The following is a 27,608-nucleotide window of genomic DNA, read 5'->3' as shown; positions in this document are numbered from 1 at the left end:
CACAGCGACATGATCCCAGTTCCTGCTGTACTAGCTCCAGTTTTGTTTGGCACTGGAAGCACCGGCGTCTACTCTTCTGTTTGGATCGACTGGTTTCTTCAGGCCTGTCATTACTGTCATCCAGTAGCCGTGGCTGTTTCACAGGAGAAGCATCACTCTCCGACTGTGAATCTGTTGTATTCACAACAAATATTTTAGGAAAAATATTAGAACTTCCTTGCTGAGGCATCCCTTTGGGCAGACTGAAGGTATATTGCTTTCAGCCGGGTTCACCACCAAGCAGCATGATACTTCCCATTCTATTGCATATACACAATTTCTTAACAATCAAAATGAGCACCAAGTAAAGGACAAATTATCTTTGTTCCCTATAAGAGCCCATCATGCGGGCAGTACCGAACAGAAAATGCACCGATTAGCTTCCTTCCTGCCGCAGCTGAGTCAGAGAGGGACACAGAGAGTACACACCATCCTAAACAACTATAGGCTTCATCTGTCATCTCATTTGGTTTCTCCTGTGTGTCTCCTTCATTCCCCTGCACAAACTCACCGAAGGAGGCTGCTGAGGAAAAACAACTCAACATGGGTTCGACCTATTTCCTCCATGGGCAGGAAGGAGATTTTTAAGGCACAGCATGTGAACTACGCCTCTTGTGACTGAAGGTGGTACGTGAAAGCCCCATACCATGCCTCCCCCTCTTTCCACATGGGTAACAATTTAAATGTAAACTAGTGTACACCAACAATACAAACACAAACAAAATAACCCAAATCTGTCCATGCATGCTATTAATTCAAATTGCTCAGTCATTTTAAAAGAATTAGTCAGAATACTATTTGCATAAATAACTTTATAAATTTCAGCTTATATGAATATATTGTGTGAAAAATCTTAAGAAGTCCAGGAATCTTTAAGAATTTTAAAGTTCAGGAAAGTGTTACTTCAGGTAGTGTTGTGTCCTTTTTTTTTTTTCTTTTTTCCTTCCCAAACCTGTACATAGCAGAATCAGTTCTGTATTTCTTTTAAACAGAAGCTGCAAATAAATTTAATCCAAACTGTACTAAAAATTATTTTTTTTTTAGTAGTTTTCAAGGAGACCAACTACTGAAAACCATTACTGCAATCAGCCAGGCATTTTAGTGCAAAATGGTGATCAAGGAAAAAAAAGCATTAGTTCAGTTAAATCCACTTTGAAAGGACATTAATCCAACAAATAACAAGACACCTACATATTTTTGGCAGGATGGTAGCCTACTGAATGTGTTTTTACCTTTGCGTGATGTGCTATGCTCATGGAAAACATTGTCTGCTTTGTGTTAGTGGTCCTGGATCAGCCAGGAGAAGATAACTGCCATGGCTAGAACACTGTCCATATCCTTGTTATGTCAATGATCTGATCCACTGCTTATCAACCTCATGACTTTCTTTGACCAAGTATCTGATGAAGTCAGACTAGCAATACTTGCCAGTCTCTCCCTCTGGGTGTTTTCCATTCACTTTCCCTTGTCCTCATGTGTGGTATAAATTAACCCAGTTTTCTTACCTGTGTTTCAGACCTTGTCTCACACTGTTCTTCCAGTTCTTGGACTCCAATAGTAAAGCCATTATGAATATAAAACTTACTTCACTTGGGTCTACTTTATTTCTGGTCTTAAGATATGTTGAAGATGTGCCTGACTTTTCAGTAACTACAAAGTCCCTGCATCTCACATTTAATAGAAAAGGCTGCTGCTTTCTGCACAGTATATGGGTGATAAGGTTTTATTAGGCTGCAATAATTTTATCTGATGTGTGCCTCAATGCAGCCTTCTTTTTGATCAATGTTATGGATTACAATTTACACATTATAAAATACATCTATTAGGTCTAAACTAACGTTCAGAACATAATGTACGCGACCTCTGCATGCCTGGCTGTGCAGGAGCCTTGGCACAGAAAAGGAAATAGTGCATAATGAATTAATACAGTTACAGAACAACTAGTCCTGTCTTAAATTAAATCTTAAATTAAATGATCCAAGAGAAAGATCCCCTCAACAGACTGCAGAGATCCTGACTCACACGCCAAGGCAACAGTCCTACCACAGCCACTTGTTTTCCAAGTGCCCAGAAAAGCAGGCCAGCCTTGGATGGAGTAGGGCACACCCCTGGACAGGCTGTTTATGTACTGCAACCTGGCTGAGTCGGGGTTCAGGAGAGATCTGTTCCAGCCCACCTTGTTGCCAAAGACGGGGAAATTCACCATTTGTACTTTGTCCATTACTCAGACATACCGCTATTCTGAAATAGCTGCTTCCCTCACATCTTTGCCTCTGGAAACATAAGCCATTCTGGTACTTCTCAGAAGCAAATTTGGCATTCTGAATTAAGCCGACGGAAACCATAGTGATCTGCTTATAATAAAGTCCAAATAAGGGATTCATGCGTATGAGTCAACCAGTATCTAATCAGGTAATAGAGCCATGTGCCTTAATGAGTAAAATAGCTACCCCGAGTCAGGCTAGTAGTCCTATAATTACAATATTTAATTATACATTTCCTGTTAATTGGTGATGACTAAATGAATACTAACAGAAGATGGTTAATATGACAGAAATGAAAGTTTAGATAATTAATCTTTAAAATGCAAATCTTTTTGCCATAAATTAAGCAGTGTTAATGCTGAGGTAAATTTGGCATGACTATCAGGGAAAGCACCAGCTGTGTGATCAGTGATTGCACAGTGCCTCGAATAGGCTGGCACCAGCTCACACTCATGACAAAATGGACCAACAGCACACACACACTTTTATCTTCTTATGGGCAAGTAAAAGAAGTGAGGAGAAAGCACAGATAGGAAATCAGAACTTGTATATTCAGTCCTGCATACATTTCTTTCAGATCACGTTGCCTTCCACAATACTGACACAAGCAATACAGGACACAAAATAAATCTTCCAGCACCTGGAACCTTGCAACATTAAACTTCAGAAATCTGACAGCAAAAGGGAATTGTCATGCACAGCTTTACTACCTGGACTGCAGAAAAAAAATTACCCTATGAACAGGGTGAAGTGCTGCAACTAGAGTCAAGAGTAAATTCTCAGTGTGAACTATTAAACAATCAAAAATGGCTACACAGAATAGGATTTTTTGGCCAGTGGCTGACAGTGGCTTTCCTTAGAAAGATGATTACTTCTTGCTTTGCTTTTCAGAAACATTTTCCACACTCAGCTTGCTTTTTAGCATTACACCTAAACCAACAAATAGTCTGAGACAGAAAAAAAAATAAAAAAATAATGCTTTTCTTTTACCTGCAGATGTCAAAATCATAAAACTTTTCTGTAAAAATAAAGAAAAACAACAAGAGAGATGAGACATCCCCAAAATTTCTCAAATTAAATGCCCAGCAGAGTAACTGCCATTGACAGTCTCCCATCACAATTTTAATTCAGAGATAAGAAATAAGGATTCTTCTAATTTTTATCCGATGGAGAGTCTTCTAATTGTGGTGAACCTATCAAATTCCCCTTTGAAATGAGAGAACAAAGTACTTCAGCTGAGCAAGACTGAAACTGGAGGCTTGACTGGAAACAACAAGCAGAGCAGTGTTCTTAAAAATCCTGTGATGTCTTGGACAGCAACTCACATTTGTTCCTCACTGTCACTGCTCTCGTCTTCATTACTCATGTCCTCCCCTCAAAATTTTCCAACTAAATGGTGTTACGACTGTCAGGGCTGAAACCCACTCGCTCACTCTCCTGCCACAGAGGACCATGCAGGCTGCACGCACAGGGCTTCACTAACGATGATGCTGATGATGGCTCTTTCATGGCGTGCTAGGGAGGGGTGGAAATCTCTCAGCCCAGCAGAGACATGGGCTGAGGAGATGTAACAGGAAAGGAGGAAAAGAGGAAGAGATGGGAAAAGAGAGGCCCTCCTCTGCTGCTGCTTGCTTCAAGAACAAGATGGATCTGTTTAATCTCTGGTTTGATGACAGCTTTTGAGGCACTCAGGTTTTTTTTCCTTTTTATAAAGAACCCATCACAGTGACAGACTGACATTTACAATCTCAGCTGCTTGTGCAAACACTAGTAAGAGCAATAATTAATGAACCCTCAAACATCACTGCCGTCTCCTCTGAAACTATTTTAAGAGGAGCCTGAGCTATTTAAACCTCTGTCCATGAAGAAACTTCCATGGTCACAGCCAATCACTACATAACAGGGATTAAATAAAGTTTGAGCAATGTCTTGTTGCCCGTTTCTAGGTTGGTTCCCCCCCCCCCCTTCATTATTCCTTTTTTAGATGAGGGACTACTTAATTCCCTGGCATGTTGACTATGCATTAGAAATTTCATCTAGAGGAAACTGCCTCTTTACAAATCTTTCCTATCACATTTACCAGAATCATTATTTAAAATCATCTCCTCTACTTCAAATGAACCTAAAATTAACACAGTTGTTCCAAAACCCACTTGCTTGTTGACTATTAATGAAGGGACAGAAATTAAAGATTAACATTTTATGAGCCAAGTTTGACACTGTGACCACTTCAGTTCCTCCCTGTTGCTGTATAATGCTGTGGAAACAGTTTTTTGAAACCCTGATACATACACTGGGATGAACATCTCATCCAATCACACAATCAAGACTGCATCTCAAAGCTGCGTCAGAAACCTAAGCGCACACCTCTTTGGAAGCGCTCATGCTCATAAGAAAAAAAGTTCTTTTGTGAAATTACCTCAGTTTTTCATAAAAAACTACAGACAGATGTCTCAAAAATTCTTATAAACCCTTTGGTAACATGTAACCATGCAATCTTTTCTAGAATCATTGCAGTGCCCTTAGTATCACCATTTCACTGATTTATTTTCTCTCCTCCATAGTGTTTAGAAGCAACTGCACTAAAACTCATCGTCCCTATACAATGTGGAGTAGGGACACCACACAGGAATAGTCCCTACAGAATTCAAGTTCTGTCAGCCACTGCTTTGCCTCAGGAGGCTCCCTATGAAATCTCTCTGGAGACTGTAAATAACCCCCAGAAGTTGCATTACAGAACTTTAGCATTCAACAGTAGATTTTTTTCCCAGCCCTAATGAGTAAAAACAACCAGCCAAACAACAACGAAAAACCCCAAAAACTTCTACCCTTGCTGTTTGAGGTACGTCATGGACAGCATTGCTGAAAGGCCTTCCAAATATAAAACACTACTGACGTGCTTCAAAGTCTGCCAGCAAAATTTGCCTTTCCACTTTCCAATAGAGAGTAGAAAAAGACTTTAATTACAGACAGCAACTTTGTGTTTATGGGTTGTTTTGTTTTTTTTAATGAATACTAAAACCCAGCAAAACCTAATGAAACTTAGCATATATATTGCATTGCTGTGAAACACTCCAGAGCATCACAGAACTTGTGTATGCGGCCAGACTGACAGCACCTCTGACAGCACACAAGATCAGTGCGATACTTGGACAAATACGCTGTGTAACAGCATCGGGCTGTGCTGAGCTAACACACCTAACACAGCCTAGAGGCTCCAGCTGACTCGAATCTGGACAACCTGTAATGCAGGCAAGGCAAGGTGGGCCCCTGGCCAGCAGTCACCCCCCAAAAAGCAACCTGGCCTGATGTGGAGGGGCTGGCAGCCACAGCTACAGGTTACTTCAAACACAGACAGATTTGTATCATGTCACACGTGTACCGCCTTCCAAATATTAAGCCACCTGTATAAAGTATAAAACCTGCACGTGAAATCAGTGTGTTTGAGACCTGGATAGCTTTGTGAAATCTGGTTAAAACAATCCAAGAGATTCAGAACTTATTGCTAGACAAACTATGGGGGGCTTATTTCCTTAGGAAACCAGGCAGCTGCTCCCAGCCCCAGTGGATTATGTGCATCAACCTAATTTGTGTTTCTTAGCATCAAACTTCAAAACTTAACACTCTCTACTTAAGTGTTTTCTATATATATTTGTGAATGAGTATTAATGCATATATTACTAATGGCATATGATTTCAGAAAAACAGGAAAGTGTGGAAGCATATCCATACATAACCCTATAATTTTAGTAACATTCCACTTACACATTAGAAACCATTTTTTTCTTTAGGAGAGACCTGACACTGGCCCAGGTTGCCCGGGGGATTTGTGGAGGCTCCATCCCTGGAGATGCTCAAAACCTGACCGGACACATTTTTTGTTTTCCTCTAAACCTGTATTGTTGGTACTACCATCCATCAAAAAGGAAGTATATTGTACTGCTGTGTAACCTAATGAGGCTGCTAAGTACTATCTTTAATGAAATGGAAGAGACTAATCTAGTGCCAGTAACCCAGAATGAAATGCAAGTTGAAAATGGTACGACAAACAGTGAAATACATAGGTTACTGCATGCATTTTAGCTACGTTATAATTAGAAAAAGTGTGAAAATGTGTATTATCCTTTCCTGTCAATAAATTTCATAATTGCTAAATTAAGTGCAAAGCTAATTAGTTTTCATCTCATATTTATGCTCCTGTACTACATCTGGTTTATAGTTTAATTTTTGCATTACCTCTCCCTACAGTCTCTGATGTCAGCATGTCTTTAGTTAATGGAAATGTTCATTTCTTTGTTAAACACTTGTACTTATACACCCAATTGACTCAAACAAGTACATATTGAAATGTATTCAGGCACCTGTACCGTACAGTTCCTTTGATGGATTAACTTAGGGCATTTCAATTAGTTGAAACATTTCCTGAGGCAATGGCTACCCCTATTGCTGCTGACTGAAAAAAGGACTTCGTTTATTAATATAGCTATTATATCATATTACATTATATATATCATATCATATCACATTATATATACATCATATCATATCATATCACATTATATATACATCATATCATATCATATCACATTATATATACATCATATCATATCATATCACATTATATATACATCATATCATATCATATCACATTATATATACATCATATCATATCATATCACATTATATATACATCATATCATATCATATCACATTATATACATCATATCATATCATATCATATCACATTATATACATCATATCATATCATATCACATTATATACATCATATCATATCATATCATATATATATCATATCATATATATATCATATCATATCATATATATATCATATCATATCATATCTCATCTGACGAAGTGAACGGGCTTCCTTTCCTGAACCCCACCAACCAGCCAAGCCTGGACACCTCTGGAGCCCACAGCAACAGAGGAGTTTGTGCAGAGAGCACAGGGGACAGCCCTGCTGAGCGCTAAGCCCACTGCTCAGCTCTGGCTACAAGGGTAAGCAGCTGAAGAATGTGTTTAAAAATAGCTGCAAAATCATACACAGATAGGGACTGCGAGGGTGTGCAGGCACAAGACTGAGTTCCCAGATACTACTCCAAGGGTGTTTAGGGAAAAAGTTCTGGGTGGTTGGTTGTTTTTTTAATAGCTGACAAACAGCATCTCAAGCCCTTCATATATTCAGACTACTACAAAGAATGATTCTTGCAGAAAAGAAAAAAGGCCACAACTCTAAGCTCACTAGTTTTCAAAAAAGTATTATACAGGTGTCACTTTAAACCTATTTTCTCGTTATTACATTATGCATTTTAGCAGCATAGGGTTAGGGTTGGAAGAGGGACAAAGGCGGATTCTGGTGACAGTTAAAGTTGGAGAAAAAAGACACCATAAGTAGCCTAGATAATCAGAACAGGATTGTTAAGTGAAGGAATAGAGCACAAATACCGATAGCTAATGGAAGAACAGAAACACAAGAAAAAAGCTGTAACACAGGAAGGTACATGATGAAAAAGTTATGATGGGCAAATCATGAACATCCTGGTCATTCCACAGCACCTGAAGACTACTTCCTAGTATTCAAATATGTATATTAACATATATGAATATGTATGTGCAAACACACAAATATGCTTACACTAGCTCTGATAAAATGGGAGATTCAAAAGCATTGAACAATATCATAGTTTTGTTTTTGCTGACTTTAATGAGAGCCCTCTTACGCTCTATGAAATTCTCTAACATTAGATTAACAGGAATAGATAATACTATAAATATTGCATATTTGCTAGTCAGCTCAGGAGCGGATAAGTAAGCGGTGCTGCTCTGCTCCAAAATCCTAGTAGTACACTCCAGCTATGTCCTCATCAATCAGACCGTATACAGTATTCAGGAAGGTAATTCTTCAAACTAATAGCCTAAACCAGTTCTATATAGAAACTACCTGCTCTGTTATTTTTCACTCACACAATGAGTTTTTCTTAGAACACCCTTCCCCCATTGGTGTAATGAGGGTTTTCCAAGGCTAAGACACAGATTCGGAAGAGGAACTGTAAAGAACTCTCGCCAGCTAGCCGTGAAAAAAAAATATGTATTTGCAATATTTATCTTTCAAAAATCTTATTTGTCATTAACTGTAGAACCTCACTGATGTCATTAGCAACAGAAACCTTGCAATGAGAGACTACAATTCCAAGGACTGTAACTGATTAATGTTCAGGGAAAAAACCTAAGAGCTCCTATCTTTTCATAAAAATTTTACTGAATGCATTAAGAGTAGGTTCTGAAATGTACAGCCAGTCTGTCTTCAAAAGCCACTTCGTTTTGATTCAGTTATTTTAAATAAAACTTAAAAATCAGTTTATATTTTGATTGTGTTACTTTTTCCAGCAATTTTTGTGGGGAAAAAAACCCAGGCCCTGGCACAGAAGACAGTATCTGTACACCTGATAGCTGTCAACAATGCATCAGAAGTCAGGCTGGTTTACTGGGCAGTTCTTACTGTTCTGGAAGGAGATATTTGGAAAGCATCTACACTAACCTCAATCAAAGACCAGATCTGCACAGAGGTAGAACAGAAAGCCCACCGACATCATTAGCCATAACAGAGACCTTCACCAAGCATCAGATGAAACCTTTGGGGCACTGCCCTCACATCAGGAAGTACAGCAGTAACAGGGTCACACACGCTCCCTGAATGTTACATGTGTTTTAATTTAAGACAGTTTAAAAAAAAATTAAAAACCAAATATAAGTGCCTATGTGTTTTTAAATATATTTCAGGCCAGTTATTTAACGTTCAACTGTTAAAAAATCCTCCAGTGCAATAAAATACCAGATCTGAAGTGATAAAAAGCTGTCTCTCATTTGCTGAAGTCTACCAGTAAGAAAGTTGTCCTTCTGATCTCAGTAGATCAGATCAAGGTGCTGACTGCAACACGCTGAGGTAAAATCAATTCAGTTCTTCAGTCTGACAGGGACAGAGGCCCTCACAGATTTTGAAGTTAATGGTCTCAACTATTCTTTGCTACATTCACTGTATTGTCTTGCTATTGGGCAAGCCCAATCGAATTTAAAGCAAACCCTCAGCTGCCCCAGTCCTGTTCCAATATATGTTTTTATTAAGTTTTAGGAAGGGGTTATAGGTGGGAAATGCAAGACATGTAATCCTGATTTCTGTGTCCCTGAAATTAATGGAGACACAGTTTATTTGAAGTTATGAGCTGGAATTTTGTTATTTGGGAATGGCTTTCCGCCTGTGAGTCGATTCCGGTAGTGAAACAAGGAATTCAGAGCTGGTAGGAGCGTAAAGCCAAATAAGCTTACTAGATGTATATTCTCTAATAACAGCTGTGTATCTGCTGTCAAAGCTCAGTTAACTGTATCACAGAGATCCTGATAGTTCAGAAAATTAATCATGGCATGGAACAACAACAACAAAATATTCAAGGTTAAGTTGTTTCATTTTACTCAAAATATACATAAAGAATAAAATATTTACTTTTCTCTTTCAACACATCCAAGGACAAATCCTCTCTCATAACTCTGTAAGACCAATACAAGAATATGGTTGTAACTGAATTTTAAAGACAATGATCTTAAAACCACACAATTCTGTATTTACCACGTATTTCACCAACCAGACTGAAAACCACCTATCAGACCATAGAGGAAAAGTCGTGAGAAAGCGATAAGGGCAGTAGCACACATGTTTCATGACAGGGGAGTATCTTATTTACCATAGCACGCTCCACTTATCCTGCTCATGGCTACTGAGAACCCTGCTGCAAGGAGCACTATCCAAGCTCTTCGCTTCGCATTGACGATTCCAACACTCCCATCTTGCCAAGTGTCTCTCTCGTGGCTCTTCTCTGCAAAGCTTGAGGCACTGAACGCCCACCTGTACTCCTACCTGCCTCAGCTCTTAGGATGTGCTATGGATGCTATTGAGGTTACACTAAATACCTTTAATTATTTAGATCGTATTTGTTTTCTGTTAGTGTCATTGAAAAAAAATAGGGATTTCTGGATGTCACCTAGTCCAGTGTCCTGCTTGATGCAGAGTAAACAGCTGGATCAGGCTGCTCAGGGCCTGGTCAAGTCCGTGCTCAAAATGTTCAAGGACTAAGATTTAGCGGCCTCTGTGGCCACCTGTTCCAGTGCCAACCGGAGAGGAAATATCTCTTCCCTTCACCTTGTCCGGCTGACACAGCTAACCCAGAGGCAGTGTTTACTGCTCTCCTATCATCTGCTACTACCTTGAGTTTGACATTCAAAATGGTTTTCCTACCATCCCTTGATTTATGTACATTTTCCTCAAAGTCATTCCACTTCGAATGTGGTCTTTTTCATAATGGGATTCAGGATATGGAAATGAAAACAGACAAAAAATTTGAAGAGATAAAGACAAGTAAAAACTGAGGAATGGACTTAAATAAAAAAAAGTTTTAAACAGGTTATTTGGTGACTAACGAAAAAGGGAAGGTTCAAGGGCATATCCAAACAGCAGAAAGGATAAAAGAAGATGAATTTTGGCGATTTAAGAGCATAAATAAAGGTAGTAGGAGTAACAGTTTTAGGTGCCTGGAGGACATTCTCTATTAGGATGCTGGACTTGAAAATTTTAGACTGAATGAATGGACAACATGGTCCTGGGCTCAGACAGCTGGCAGCCTGGGGTACCCAGAGGTGTGTGTCTCAGCACCTGCTGGGAGGTTACACAGGCCTGGAGACCCTCCTTCCCCATCCACGCGTACAGTATTAATTTTCAATTCTACTGTACTGGGTTTTTTTCTTCCTCCTCGCAAGAGAGGAAATGCTTGTTTCTCATAACCTATGCACCTCTGTATAACCAAAGCCTACTTAAATTGGTACACATTTCTGCCACTCACACTACCATGCACCAAAGATACCCTGATGTACCATGCAGTGGGAAAGCAGCAATCCCCTGTTTCTGAGGTGTTCCTGTTGTCTTTAGAAAGGATGCATTAGTAACACAGAGATCATATATGACTGCCTTACAGTCATAAGTTAGCCTCTGAGTTAGCACAATTTTTGGGAATACAATGTTATAAAATGGGAAACATTAATAAGCATGTAAATTATGATATTAATCTACTTATCCTGTTCCATTAGAGTATTTTGTTTCATTTCTTAATGCCAGCGATCTTTTGCTGAATGGCTTCAACAGACTGATCAGAAAAAGGAGTTATTCCTAAGTACAAATTACTAGCACATTTTATAAGCATGTTCAAAACACTAAGTATTTCTAATTCATCTATACAGCATGCAAAATGGGACTCCCACAGCCACATTATAATTTTTGTCCCTTTGGGCAGCTTCCTCACTTTACAAACAATGCAAAGGGAAGGGACACCTGGGAATCGGCAAGTGTGAAAGTTAATTTCAAAGAAATACCAACTGTGAAAAGGATGAGTTTCCATTCATCTCAGTTTAGTGTACTTGAACACAGGCAGATGTAAGTATTCCTGTTCCAATACCATAAGATTATAGAAAAATAATCTATTTATTTTATCCTGGCTGTACTGAATAGCCAAGGATAGGAGTCACTGTTTTCACACGCCGTCATGCTGCTGCACACATTTTCATTTCTGAATGTTGTAGTTTTTCCCACTACTCAGAAGAAAATTCTCTTCAGAAGTTAACAGCATGAGTGATTAATGTATGAACTATGGAGATGCCTGCAAAACTTCTCTTTAGATTAAAGCAAGTACAGGCTAAATTTCAAGGCATTTTTTTTCACTGTGGTTTAGTAGAGATGATTTAGATGTCTAGCACAGAAACGTGCTAGACTGTGATAGATAAAAGATCAAGAAAGACTTTTTTGTGAATATTACCAATTACTGTGTGCTAACAAGCTCTTAAAAACCTTCCCAGGAACAGCTGAAGTTTTTATAACTCAGAGGCAAGGATTATCACAGCTATAGCTGACTTTTAACAAACTTTTTGATATATTGACCCTAAATTCACCTCTTTGGATTCTTCAACCACAGTCGTTATAACACATATAGTTTAAAACGCATGCGATGCCTCTTGTGCAAAGGATAGTTCAGGTGTCCATAGCCAGTATTTCTAATGAATGAGGGTGATTTTGTAGAGTTGAACAAGGTGACAGTGAAAATAAATCCTACAATTGCAGCAAGTCCTTAAATTTGTTTACAGACATGACTATTCTGATCCTTACCATTAGGAGGATTTTAATCTACAATAATCGTAATGCTTTGAGAAGGCTCTTAGATAACCAGCACTGGCAACTACAGCAAAGTGTATGTGCAAAAAAGCAAGCTAGAGTGCATGCGCTCAAGCTTCTTTGAGTAGGAGAGGAAACCAATCTGTCCATCCAAATAGATATGGAAGCACAGAACGGATAATACAACACATCACAGAAATAGGCAAGATGAGACGGTAAAAACCCATCAACATACATCATCTGATCACGGTACAGTGTCATTACCCAGCCTCTATTAGCTTTGCTGCATCAGTGCAAGTCCCAGACACTTTATCCTGTTTATAATTGCTGATGAGCAGTAATAAGGCCGCCATGCCTCAGCTCCTGTCCGTTCCACTTCAGCGCCCACCTATTAGGTTATAACTTTTATTTACAGCCTTGCTGGATGCGCTGTTCTATTAGTACAGCTGGAAACTGAGCAGGGTGGGGGGGAAGAGCATCCCTAATGGGTACTACTATTGCCAGGGCTGGCTGATTTACGATGCTGCTTGAAGGCTGTTCTGTCATCACTTTCCTGTCGGTGAGAGAAGGTTGGTTTTCTAACACAGTGCCCTCCAGAAGTCAAGCACTAAAGAACACCTTAAGAGTCCCTTGGAACACCAATGAAAAACATACCTCAAAGTTGTTTTAATGTTATAAACCCCCTTCAACAATATTTTGTATATATTTTGCTCAGGAGCTTAACACTTCAGAGCAATTAAAAAAAAAAATCTAAAAATCTAATTAGTGGTGTACCAGGTCTTTCTGTCCTTACTCAACACAAAGACTGATAAACAATGATTGTACAAAAGTAATGATTTCTTGGTTTTGGCTCAGACTGAAAATTCGTGTACTTCTATTTTCACAACCTGCCCTTCCTACACCTCTAAAAGGCTGTCCTCTCAACTGTACAGGTTCAGCCTCAAAGCACTTAGATTTCTGGCACTGCTACGATCAAGCACACGCCTTAGTGTAAGAACATCAATAACCCCCAAACTTCAGAAAGTTACACCTGCTTAACTGCCTTGCTCAGGCAGTGAAAAATTTATTTGCATCTCTTCTAGACTCAAATTTTACACTGGAAAAAGCATCGAGAAATGAGACAGATGCTGTAGTCTCACACAATGTAAATACCACCGCACCCAGCCAGGGCAGCAACCCTCATTAAATGTCAGCTATCTGCACATATAACTATACAACATGTTAAAAATGCATGTTTCTCATGAACTGCTACTGAGAAATAAAGGACTTAAAAACTCACTGACTCTGTGGATATAATGTATGAATTGATTGTATCATTACTGCATTTTATCTGCCTGTTTCTACTACTTTCTCCACCTTACAATTAAAACTGAGCACACCCACACAGTTCCACTGATTTTTTCTAGGTTTCTTTAAGCTGATGAAAATGTTTTATAATCTGGCTGTTTAGAATGGCATATGAAATCATCATTGAAGTTGTACAGCAGAAAAAGAAGAGTAATATGCCCCTTAGCACTGCACTTTCATAACATGGGCACCCAATATAAATGGGATCTGGATGCCTTACTGACGCAATAAGCCTCACAGTATCTGCCACCAATCGTAACATTACCAAACAATTAGGAAACAAATCAAAACACATCAGAAACCATACAAGAGGACAAGCAGTCTCATCTTTTTTTCCTACAAAATCTGCAGACCATTGGCTCTCAAAAGCTTTTGAGGCATCATCCAAAGTAATGATTGCAAGGCTTTATTTACTCTTTTCATTACAAACCTTGTCCTGTGGGCACAGTTTGGAATAGAAACACTGTTTACCACAGCAGTGATGCTGGCAAACAGGAGGAGGAAAAATCCCACTCTTTGGTGACATAATACTGTTTTTTATCTGAACAGCTCCTCCCGCACGCAAGTGGACAAGTACATGAGGTAAAAGCTCTTTTTTTTTTTTTATAAGAGAACTTTTCCTATGTCTTGGCAAATTTATTGTTCTGATCTTTCTTCAATGGTTACATTAATGCTAAAAAAATATGAAAGGTTTATGCCTTCCTTAATATCTTCCTGATGGGTACCTGCATGCAAGGTAAGTAGGTAAAATTTCTAATTTTCTGTCTCAAATGCTGATATAGGGCAGACTTCAGGGAAAAACTACACTTGAAGGGGGAAAAAAACCCACACAGATGAATTCCACCAAAACATTCTTACAAAACATTCAAAGCTCTTCCAAGCAGAAGAAATGTAGAATACTTACAGAAGAGAGGCTTGTACACAATAGGAGGTGTTGACAAACATTGCTTGTATCACTTAAAGAGCTTCCTAGGAAGGGACACTAAGCTGAAGTGAACGTAGTGTGAAATATTCACCTACAGAGTCTGCTGCTTATGCCTGAAGATGTCACACTCTCTCTGGGAAATGTTTTGTAGGCAACGGTTTCCTGTCAATTCCCGGATTTATCTGGAATCCCAAATGCGGACTTTGAAAACATGGCAATTCATTTTAAAAATGAAAATCTGCTGAAAATGCAAGCTCTGGAGAAGAAAACAGTAACTCCTGGTAACAGGTTTATTAGTGCAAGGGACTACAAACAAAATATGCAGATCACTGAGCAAATAATGTAAAAAACATCGGGGGAAATTGAGGTAATATAAAATCATTAGGTTTAGTTGACTGACGATGAACCTTGAGGCATCACATTAAGAAGCTCTCCTTATTTTCTTGCTAAACACACCAAATGATTAACATACAAACATGTAGGGACCAAACATGAGCATAAACCAAAAATAAGAGAACTACCGAGCAAAGCTAGCCAACCATTTAATGGATATTTTTCAACATGCCTAGTAGCTTCATCTGCTTTATGCTAAGGAGCTTTTGCTGTTGCCATTTGATACTCCAAATAGTGGTCTTACTTGCCTTTTTGCTAATCACAAGCACATATTAAAAAATATTCATATAATACTCTCAGTTTTCAGTATCTACAGCACCATAGGAACATTCAAACTATTCTACAATGAAAACCACACTTAAACATTACAACAGTTAACGTATAAAGAAAATACAATTTTAGTAGTACCATGAGCAAAGCAGGTTAGTTTGCAAGGGATACGGTGGCAAACATTTTGTCTTATTTAGGTACCCCTCCACAGCTACCTAGGAAAGAAACTTCATGGTCTTCCTATTCTGGAGCGTTTGCATTCAGCATCTTCCCGTGTCAAACTTAGGGAGCTCATGGGCAAGCACCCCTCACAGCATTGTCACACATCATCATGCGTTACTTGAGAGCTTGCATCAAGTGCGAGGTAACGCAGCTTTTCCTTCACTGCAGATCAAGTCAACTTGCATCACCACACACTCGCTGCAAGCTAACATCATGCATGCATGGAACAAGTACAGCCCGGCTAAACACACGGGAACCTGAATCACTTTTTGAAAGAACAACTTCAGAGGAAATTGACCTTCAACTCCTGAAAGAGTTTAAGAGTCCTTAATCAAACAGGAATAACCCTTCCTTTCTGCACACTCAATACTGCTCAACTGGGACATAAACGCAAATATAGGCAAAATTATTTTGGAAACACAGACTGCTAGAACATTACCAGTACCCAGATGCCTGCCACTGCCACTCCACAGGAGGTCGTGGCTTCCCACAGTGGTGCTGGTGGAAAGGATCATATGAGCTCTCCTTAATCCAATGCAAAACCCAAGTCTGAAAAAGATCTGAGCCGATGTGAGTAACCCGAATGACTGCTCACATCACTCTTTGTGACAGATCTGCTGCAGAAGCAGCAATTTCAGCCTGGCAATGACCTAACATGTCACTACTAACACCACCTACATGGGAGGTTATCCATCTACGTATTCCATGTAGAAATAAAGTCACTGAAAGATCCAAAGCAGGTAAAATTTAGTGTCAGTGCAAACACCAGCTGTCTCTACTGTGTTTTCGATCAGGGAAAGTAAAGTCAATGTACTCCAATTTTCTATTCAATACTTTGCATTAAAGTGAGGATTTCCAGAATGCTATCACAATGATTACACTTAAATCAAACCTGTTTGTCTTATGTTTACAAAGATTAAATGAAAACATAGTATATTTACAGAATTATGTTTAACAGGACTCTGAGATGAACTACCTGCCATACAAATCCTTTTATATATACATTTCTGACAGCAAAGCAACAATTTTTATTTTCATTTGGCATTTTCCAGATATAGTTACTACTATACCTTGACTATTAAACTATAACCATACAGCTACATATCGTGCAAAATCCAATCCCTCAACCCCCACAAAACACATACCTGAGTCGCAAGATCTTTTGGTTGGTGTGGTTAACGAGGCATGAGCTGTATCTGTGCATGGCCCACCTGGAAACAGAGAAGATCGTATGTCTCAAAATGTCACCTGCATTTAACATTTACAGCCACATTAAGATTGTGCTTAGGAATATAAAATGCTGAGGAGTGCTTGTCTTCAGAAAGCACATATCAAAGTAGCCTACTATCCTCAGTATGTCTTTCCCAGTCAAATCCTAATATGTCTTGTGCTGAAAAAACAGATGAGAAGTTGGGACAAAAAGACAAGTTATGTTATATTTTATAAATATTTCAAGAAGCAGTTTTAGGAAAACACACGCTGTAACTGCAATCTTTCCAGCCTTGACAAAGGTGGTGTTTATGTCGGAACAAAGTTAGAAATTTATCTGACCCTCAAGTAAAACAAGAGATGAAGTGAGCTTCCCTGATGTCAACAGAAGCCTTGTCACTGACTCCAGTGAGATAACAACTCTGCCTCTTATCTTGCTCTCATTTTATTTTCAAAGTGTGGCACAAACATGTGCTGACAAACTCTTGCTACTTTTCTTAAGTTTTTTTTGTTGTTGTTGGTCTGGACTCTTGCCCACTCCTCTGGTATCTGCTTGGGTGCAAATTGCTTTCTGGCTTTTTTCTTAACATGCATCATCGTTGAGGAGTTCTCCAGAGATCTTGTTAAAATAGCACCTGATTGAATGTACACAGCAACTTGCAGTAAAAATAAATAAACAAATAAAAATATAGCGCACACAGTGAAGCCCAGACAAATTGACAGTAGCATTACCAGTGGTAATAACACATCATAGCTTTGATAATTGGATATTATAAATTGGATGATGCTAGAGAGCCTGAAATTAAGTTAGGTCTAGTAGAGTTTGGCTATCGAAATACCAATAATCAAGTTTGCACTGGACTGCTGGTGATATAGCAGTACTATGCTGGCAATATATTAAAGGTTATCATGTCATACTAAGCTCTGTTGTAAGTCTTCAGCCCTGAAAAATACTTTTGCCCTTATGTTTTTTTCAGTCTTTGCATATCTGGAAAGTATCACTGTGACTTTGGCAATATTTTTCTCTTTTCAAATATTTTTGTCTGGTCTGGTAGTAAACTGTTTCTTTTTGCTTCTCTCAAAGATGCTCCCCCTTCAAGTTTGTCTTTCATTTCTATTTTTCAGTAAGTATCAGGTCTTGGGCAAATTTATCTACCTTGTAAAACTCACAGCATTGTACCACTACAGAAAAAGGAAAGCAAATTCTGCAATTGGGAGGGAAAGATGTGAGGAAATTATTTCAGTTCATTTGATTTCAATGAAATGCACTTGGGAGCAGAGATGTCCCAAGTTTTACACTTTCAATTTTCCAGAGGAGGACAGATAAACTTCTTGAGTTTTATGGTCTCCCCAAAACTCCCTCTGGCAACATACCCCATGTCTTAACCATGCAACACGTGCTCTTTAAAGGGGTGGTTGCAAAGGCCAATGAGCCACCGCTTGGCCTGCAGGCAAAGACTGCGGCCACTCATCAGGGCTTGGCCTGAGGTTAAGCAAAGTGAAGAGGACACAAGAAACTCCCAAACACGACATAAGGAATTGCTGCACACGACAGGCAACAGCATAACTGAAAATATTATCTTGATCTACGTTAGTAATGCTATTGTAGAAGGCACACACAGAAAAAATGCCTAGTCTAGGTTTTAGTGCCTTTGAGAAGAAAATCAATACGGCAGCAGAATCCTTAGCAAGTTTTCTATTGAAACCTTTTAAATATTCAAAAAATTATACCGCAGGTCTGTTAAGTGAGTCTCAACTTTCAAAGACCAAGTACATAGCATTTGGGTTTAATATAGAATATGTGTAAACAATATATACAACAGGATATGGAATATATCAAAATACATACAACAGGCTATGGAACTTCAATGAACTGACTTTAGACCACAACAGCCTCTTAAGATGCAGCAGCTCTTCAAATAATTTTAGTTACACTCTCCCAGTTTTCACTGTCCAGATATTGACAGGCATCATCACTCTGAAATAACAAATAAGACTAATCCTTGCAATTATTGTACAGTAAATATTTACACTTGTTGACACTTTCAGTATCCAACTAGATAGAAGATGTTTATTTCTCACCCTCTGAAGTACAGTATGTTGGTATGTATTCTGCACTTCCCTGTCTCAGAGATTTTCTTTTATTTAATTTTCCCTCATTAGGTATTACTTTCATATAGCTTTGATTTGTATAGCACAGCACTAGATTCTCAGCAAGGAATATCTTGGGATTTGCAGGCACATACACCAAAGCCTAATAGCCAGCAAAGGCGGCGTGTCCTTTGCAGCACTTTCTTCTGCTACGTTTTTTGTTCCATCATTAACAATATCATGCATAATTCAGTATTATGTAGCATGGGCTTGACTGTGCAATTCTACCTGGAAGTCATTACGTTGAATCTTTTGGTATACATAAAGGCTAATACAGGCATCTTTGTATTATTTGAAATAGGGTGATATATTTCCCACAGCTTTGATAAAAATTAAGTCAGATACAGCAGAACACCAGTCCTTCCGGACTATACACAAAAGTAGGCTTAGTACTTAGCATGATTCAGGATATAGTGGCATCTTAATTCCAAAAAATACATGTTTCAAGGGAATTTAACTGCGGTACATAAAACACCTCAGTGCACAGTGAAAGGCTACACATGTACACATGTATGTTCTGACATAACCCACAGGTCTCTAGACTGCTATTTTTTCGTCAGAACAAACAACAGATTAAAATGGAAGAATAACGCTATCTTTCTACTTTATAATCAATTAACAGATTAAACAATAGCTTCTGCTCCCAATTTTTTTCCAGTGCATGGTCTCTGGCATTTGCAACTCCTCTTCCAAACAAAAGCCGCCACTGCCCAGCAATAATGTAATCCCAAGAGGAGACCATTAAAAATGAAAAAATACTAAAAGCTACTAAAGAAATTAGAATTGTGAGAATCACTGAGTCTGCAAATTCAAACCGAACTAATAAACAATGAAAAAAGGTCCTGTAAGTCAAACATTATCATATATTAAACCAAAAGGTCTTGCTAATGTAGCTGCTGTTTTTGGCTTCTTTTATCCCTAGCTTTCTGTAACTTACTGTTAACTGCACTCTAAATATACAAATTTGGAAAAACAGGTTCAAATCACTTTCTCTGCTACCTCTCTAAAGTAGTAAAATTTCATATAATACTTATATTTCTATATTGTTGTTGTTATTATTATTATGATACTGTTATTATTTACTACAGACGATTAGAATTTCTATATACTTAAATTGACTTTTAGAATGGCTTTCTGCAACGTCCACCTCTCTTCCTGAAAGACGATTACAATGGCCAAGGACCACCTGTCCTGCAGGACGTCCCCTGAGTCAGGGTAACTTCTTGTTTTGCCTTCCTGAAGTCTCTGTAAAGAGAAGTGACTCCATTCAGATCTTCCTGTGCAGAAAAAGAGTTAAATACGAGGGTAACCCCCCTCTTTTGCTGCTAAGGAAGTGCTAAGTTTGAATTCAGAGTACACATGTCAGGTGTATTCAAACAGTACTCAGAAGCACTTCCTGAGCAGAAGAAGAGATGCAGAATGGAGTGAAACCAAGCTGGTTTCAAGAGTACAGAGCCTAAAATTACAATAATACATGGAAACAGTTACAGGTAACACAAAACTGCAAGACAGATAATGAGCAAACATGAAAAACAAGTGAAGGAGCCTGAGGCTTTGTAACATGTGATCAGAATGACATAACCACGTCTGAATGCTGCTGTGAGCATTTGGTGCTGTGGTGGTTCCTTCCCAGAAAAATCCCAGCAAATCCCTGCATGCAGTGGACTGAAGAAGGTAATAAGAAATGGCTGAATTTCCTCAGACACCAGCGGTGTAGCCAGGACAGGGAAAATTTCATGGCTATTTGCAGGAAAGAACCCACCTTTGGAAACCTGTCCAAACCAGTCATCTAGTTGTGTGTTTCTTGAATTGGTGCAGACACAATCCAATTAATCTACGCAACCGAGTCTGAGAACAGTCAGTGATTACAAACACCAATACATAAACAAACAGGAACATAAATCTCTAATTCAGTCTGCACAGACACAATACGCTCTTTTTAGGGAAAAAAAAAACCAAACCAAAAACCAAAAGAACTTTACAGCACTTAAGAACTGCTTGTTTGCTGCAGAATATATAAACTGCATTATAATTTATGTCATCACCAAGCAGATGAGAGGATTACATCACATACGAACACATACTTTTCAAATTCTAGTTTTACAAATCTGCCATTATTTGCTTTTGTGGAACTTTATCTACATGTAGCTTTTGAAGAAGGAAGTAAAGCTGGACCACTGTGCTGCTGCTGAACAGCTGGTAAATCAATAACTACACTGAAGTAAACAGAGGATTGAGATTCCCTTTCTTCCCTGCTACTGCCTCACTCCACTACCTGCTTTTCCTCAGTTTCCTCATTTGTAATGACATGATACTTTCCTGCTTCACAGGTGTAAATTGAAGTGTAAAATTGTGCTTTTCAAAACCAGCAGTTAAATGATATTTTTATAGATTATTTTTATGTAACCTTGATAGCCGTGCAGCTCTAACCCACATTTTCCTTATGTGACTGCGTTTCTGTTTCATGTTCCATGGGGTCCTTTCACTTTAATAAATGGGACTCTAGGATATGCCGTCTACTCTGCGGTGTGAAGCGACTATAAATCAGAGGGAACAATTAACAGTGGTACTATTCTGCTGCTCTTCATTATGTTGCAAAAATTATCATGCCACAGATGTGGAAAGAAGTGTTCATTTTATAAATCTATGTGCCAGATTCTTTGCTTAAGATGACAGAAGAAACAGAAATGTTCTTTAAATGAAAGTGGGACTGCAGGGATTATATGGAAACTTACACAAAGATCCTCACGCCATGGAATGATGATGAAGGTGTCACTTCTACTGCTCATATTTTGTTCCAATTTCGAACTGCTTATATGTTCTGTATATTGTATATTCCATATATTGCCTACATACTCTATAGTGGCATTTCTCAGAAGACAGCTCAAACAGCCCACAGCTCAATCTGGTTTTATATTTTAAAGCATTCTTGCAAATTCCCAGAGAAAAGGTATTTGTATACAGACTAAAAAAATAAGTATTTTGTGATGAATATTCAAGAAAATCCAGGTTAGGTGATAATCCAAATGAAAAGCTGAATTACTGTTTATTTTAACATTAAAAACAATACCAAAAGGCTATATGTACAGAGCATCTAATGAAAACAAGGCTAAAAAAAATCCTTAAGATGTAAAACATCTTTTGCTATTATCTAACTTAATAAAAGAAAAAGCCAGAGAAAATGGGTAGTTCCTATTCTGTGGCACAAAAGTCCAAAGACGGCTGTAATATCAAAAAGCAGCCAAGTGCATGTTCTATATTAGACATGTATCCCCTCTTGCTCAAGACACACAAAGTTGAATACAAGAACGAACACACGACAATCTTGTGAGCTGATATGGAAAATTAGAATTATTCATCATCACCATCACCTGGCTGCAGCTTTCTCAGTTATGGTTGGGCACAAGTTTAATAGCAATATTAAATCCTGTGGGCCAGGTAGGCTAGTTTTGTAGCTCAGCATAATTTTAACAGTTATTGTATTCTTTTGGAACACAGAAAAATGCATGAATCAGTATCAAAATAAATCCGGATAGCAAAAAAGCAAATTATTTGCTATGGCCATCTGTGACAAGCAAGACAAATACAGGCAGCTAGTTTGGTCTGTATATTTAATACTTTATATAAGTGAGTATGCACATAACTTTCAGTCAGAGATGAGCCAGAAAACAAAGTTCCCCATAGCCAGAATTAGAAAAAAAAGACAGGATGTCCAAAACTGACTCCTCCTGCAATGAGCGACCGAATTTCCAACGACAGGGCATTTAGAAAAGCATACAATGGACAGCAACCAAGAGCAATTCTCATTTTGAAACACCACTGTCCTTACTTAAAGGCATAAAATGTAATTAAGGATATCACAATAATAACCCAAAGTATTTTCAGAACATACATAGGAAAACTGCCATCTCTGGCTCTGCTGACAAACCCAGGCAAATGCAAAAAACTGTGAAGTCATAAACTGGCAGAACCCTTTTGCACCATGTCAGAGAGGCCATTCAACAAAAGACAAAAAAGAAAAGAAAGGATGCACTTGTTTATCCATTTTTCACAAGGCTATGTTGAAAAAAAAACAACGTAAGATTTTTTTATTATTATTCCAAAGACAGAAAAAATATCATTACTTTTCTAGTACTATAGCCTATGTGGCTTTTTACACTGTCATGCTTCAACAAGCCATGAAATTCAGAGGATAAACATCCAATAGGTGCAGTAGAAAAAACAATCTTTCACCTTTCTGCCAGGTATCTTTTACAGCAGCCTGGTGCCTCTCTGTCTCAGATGCAGTACATTTTATGTACATAAAGTAACTTCACTAAAATAACTTCATAATCAGGAGTAATTCAGCGCTTGCAGCACATGCAAATGCTTAATAAAGTTTCAAAGCATTCTTCAAACTCGTCTTGCAATTCAACTGTTTGAGATAAACTAATGATGTTTTAGCTTGATATGCAACAGTTCAAACTCTGGAAGGTACACAGTAACTAGCCAAAGTTTACAGACATTCAGTCCTGAAAATTCATATTTAGGCACCTAAAATTCAGCACACGCAGAAGGTGTGGTCAGTGATTATCACCTTCTCGCTGGGCTGAAGTCTCCAGTGTATTTTCTGACATTTACAGCCATATATCTGATCTTTGTGTATCTTCATATAAAGTCTTCAATGTAGAAATGTGGAGCATTTAACTGCTCTAGAAACATCAGATTCCTTTTGTCCTTTTTCAACTGGGGTTCTTGCTAATTCAAGGAGACGAGGAAGAGTTAAGCACATAATTAAAATAAAATCATGTCAACCCAAGCTAAGAACTACCGAAATATCAAACCTGATCCAGCTGCCAGAGCAGGAGTTGTTCACGCTGACATTTCTCCCGTCACACAACACCACAGTTAGTTTTAAACCTGCACAGCGTCAGCTTTAGCTCTGCTCATTCAGTGACAGAAAAATAATGTGACAGCCCTGAAGAAAGCAATGAAGGCTTGAAACTAAGCAAAATTATTCCATGTGCAGTGTGACCTTTTCCTTAACAAAGTACACAGAGCCTTCCTTAATAAGCTAACTTTTTTTAAAGAGTGCTGGTGGCTGGAGGTAGGGAGGGAGAGATGCGAGGGCCGTTGTCAAATCCCTTTTTCCCCATCTATTAAAAATAAACAAAAATCCTGCCCACCCAATAAGAAAAGGAAAACTTTGACAGAGCAACTGACTCATACAGTGACTGACACCAAAATAACCACCATTAGGATCTCCTAAGTGAAGAGAGGAAGGGAAAAACGAGAATAGATGAAAATTATACAAGAACTTGAACGAATGTATCTGCACATAAAGCAGCAGCAGAACACAAGTTAGACTGATTTAACCATCTGTTAAGAAACAGATTGTTAAATTCCATACACATCCAGACTTAGTAAAGCTATACCAATATCAATATACTCCTTTTCTGCAAAAGTTTATTTCAGAAAACTTACTGCAACTGAGACCTGATGGTTTTGGATAGAAAAGGTGACTCAAGAAGGGAGATAAAAAAAAATTCAAAATTCTTAGAACGTTTCTTCCCCCCTCTAAATTGCAAAAGCATTTTTTTGAAGTCAGTGATGAGTAACACTGCATCAAAACAACACATATGTGAAGGGGGAAAAAGAAGTCCTGAAGCTTGCATCACTCTGAGTATAAATCTTTAACACTTCTTTGTTGACTGTAAATGCAAGACTGAGAAGTACCTTTCATCTACCAGGGGGAGAGATATTTATCAGCAAAGCAGCCACGAGAGTAGGTGATTGTTCAGAGCTGAGAGTGGCAGAAGATGGAAAGTCACTACAACCTGGTTGCGTACACAAGGTGTTCAGGAATGCAAAAGAAATTCCTGCAGAAAATCAAAACTGTAACAAAAAAAGGTAGAAATACTTGCATATTGTCAGACTGAACTCCTGCAAAATCCAGTTCAAGGAACTTTTCTCCTACATCATTCATTCTGTGTTAAGAAAATGAAATGGCTACTTAAAAACAAAACCTCCCTTGCTTTCTCTGACACAGAATACGAGTCTTACCACAGGAGATTTCCATAGTTCTCTTCAGCTGTCATAACACGAATGGAATTTGTTAACTGCTTAAATGACTGGCTGCAATTCTGTCTGATCTCTAACCCTATGGACTCAAATACTCTGGCAAATGCCTTGATGTAAGACCCATCTCAAAAGCTTGAAAGGGAGGAGAGAGGAGTGGAAAGCACCATAAGAATCCTTCCTGAGTGCTCCAATCTTTCCATGCTTTGATAGAGATTACCATAATGACCTCATACATCGATTTCTGGTGAATAACCACAATTCTGCTCAGACCAGCATGTAGCTGTACCTCATCACATGGCACTGAACAGTATCAGTCTTTGAAGAACACAGCTGTAATGACAGAACTTGCTGCAAAATAAATAAATATTGCACAGAAAAAGACACCCTCAAATTGAAATCAAAAAGACATTTAAAGTTTGGGCATTCCTCATTATGAGAAAGAATCTTCCATGCTGAGGTCATTATCCATCAGAAATGCTCCGTCTGTGTATAATTATTTCTGATAAATGATATTAAGCTTCATTAAGTGGTAGTGTGGATGTAAGAGAAGACAGAGAGAGCTCAAGCTGTAAATAAATCTCTCCACTGTATTTCACTTAAAAGTCACCCCAGCAGGAAGTTATAAAGAATTTTTTTTATAGGTAATATTTTCAAATGCTCTGCAGGCTGTGCCGCCTAATATCCATCACCTTCAGTATACGTTCACAAGCTTAGAGCAATTCAGGATGAAGGACGCTATTTAATTTCCTTCCCTCTTTCCCATCTCTGTAATCACCTTCCCGCTTACCCCCAAGACCTTCTCAGCCACAACCGAAACACTTAGTTGTAACACAATTCCTAACTGAACAAATTTTCAGAAAACCTGACGCAGTAAGCACTGGAGAAGCACCCTATAAACACCAAATATTAGATCCTGGCTAATGAGCCAGTGCTGAAGCCCCCTGCCCTGTGAAGGCCCAGATGTGTCACTGAAGCATAACATGTTGGTGAAATCTCTAGGAAGATGATTTTAAGGCCTTGCTTTTACAGCAGAAGACAGGCTTCCCCTGAAGAAGCGCTGGACAGAAGGAAGAGATGGTGCGTCGTCAGCAGCAACTGCATATGCGAAGGAAGGCAAGAGTTACCTGGCAAGTTTACTCTTACAGTATCAAAACATTCACATTTGAGCCCTGCTGTATTTATGACAATACTCTCACGGGCAGATAGAAAACAGTAATTACATTTAAAAGTTTTACTTTAGCTAGTCTAATAAACTAAACTACCACAATCCCAAAATGACACTTTGTGCTTTGTCCACAGCCAATCTGCAGAAGTAAAAAGAACATATATGCGAAATCTACATACCTGTAAACAGAATAAACACTTCAGTAACTCAGCAAAACCATCCTATGCAAACAGTATCAAAAACTGAAAACAAGTGTAGTGTATAAAAGGTTTTAGTCCTAGTGCTTCACCGGCATTGTTATTTGCAGCAGTTGCCTCAATGACCAAGAGCTGGAGCAGATTCCCCACTAAAAAATGAGCATGTTTTTTCTCGCAATGTGTACATCTATTTACCAGCCAAGAGGTGAAAGCAAACTCAGCTCAAGAAGGATTCTCTCCATAAAGCATTTACCAAAACAAAGCTACAGTTGAAAGAAAATGAAACTACAAATTACACAGCTGAGCTTAAGTTGTAGAATGGAATTTTTAAAACTCCATATATTAGACACTGAATATATAGAGAGGTTTAGAATAACTTAAAAGATTACTTTATCTCACTGTGTTTGCTAATCTTTAACATCTTAGCTCACCTTCAGGGCTAATTTTTAAATTACAGAGTTCAATAAAGTAGAAAGATGGGACACGAAAGAAGAGGTGGATCACTACATGGAACTTAAGTTTTATGCAAGTAACCTAGGAGCAGTCTAGACAAACATGGATTACAGTCTGCAACTGCAACTACTAAAAACCAAAAGGTTTTAAAGTAAAAATTCATAAGACATCAGCACTTATCCTAGAATATACATATTAATTTACCAGCAACGTAAGAAAAAGTTTAACAAAATAAGCATCCCTCAAAACTGTAATTAAATTATACTGTGGTTCAAACAGCTACGAAGTCAGAAACTCCTGCAACCTCTTTTAACTTTTTCTTCAGTTAATACCATCAACATTTTGTGAATATCTAACCTTTCCCTTTCCCCAAAAGACAGGCCATTTACTTCCAAAGGGAGCCAGTAAAACATAAGCCTGAGAACAAACCAAAACGCTTCTGCCTCCTTCGCTGTCACGCAGGACTTGTGCACTTACATTCCTCTTTGCTCGGTGAAGGTACATTCAGTTCTGTCAAGAGTTGCTGGTTGGAGTTAGCGGCCTGCGTGGTTAGAGAGGTATTGCTGTTGTCACTGTTCATTTCTCCAGAGAACAAATCTGACTGGCTGCTGCTTGTGCTGGGAGTGGAGTCATCGTCCGGCTGCTTCTTCTGGAAATCTACCAAAAACGAGAGTTCACACGTCAT

General features: G+C 38.5%; 1 protein-coding gene across 1 annotated transcript; it reads right to left on the bottom strand.

Moving 5' to 3' along the window:
- ZFAND3 (zinc finger, AN1-type domain 3) lies at positions 1–27,608 on the bottom strand (the record flags this gene model as incomplete). Its single annotated transcript, XM_010188133.1, has 3 exons — positions 27,401–27,608; positions 16,834–16,899; positions 1–171 (listed from the first exon to the last, which is right to left on the bottom strand). Coding segments are annotated over exons 1-3 (445 nt in total), but the record flags the coding sequence as incomplete, so codon positions are not given.

Source organism: Mesitornis unicolor, unplaced genomic scaffold, assembly GCF_000695765.1.
Source record: "Mesitornis unicolor isolate BGI_N332 unplaced genomic scaffold, ASM69576v1 scaffold50820, whole genome shotgun sequence".
Taxonomy (NCBI): domain Eukaryota; kingdom Metazoa; phylum Chordata; class Aves; order Mesitornithiformes; family Mesitornithidae; genus Mesitornis; species Mesitornis unicolor.
Note: the sequence above shows the minus strand (reverse complement) of the source record. Positions and strands in the feature narration are given on the sequence as shown.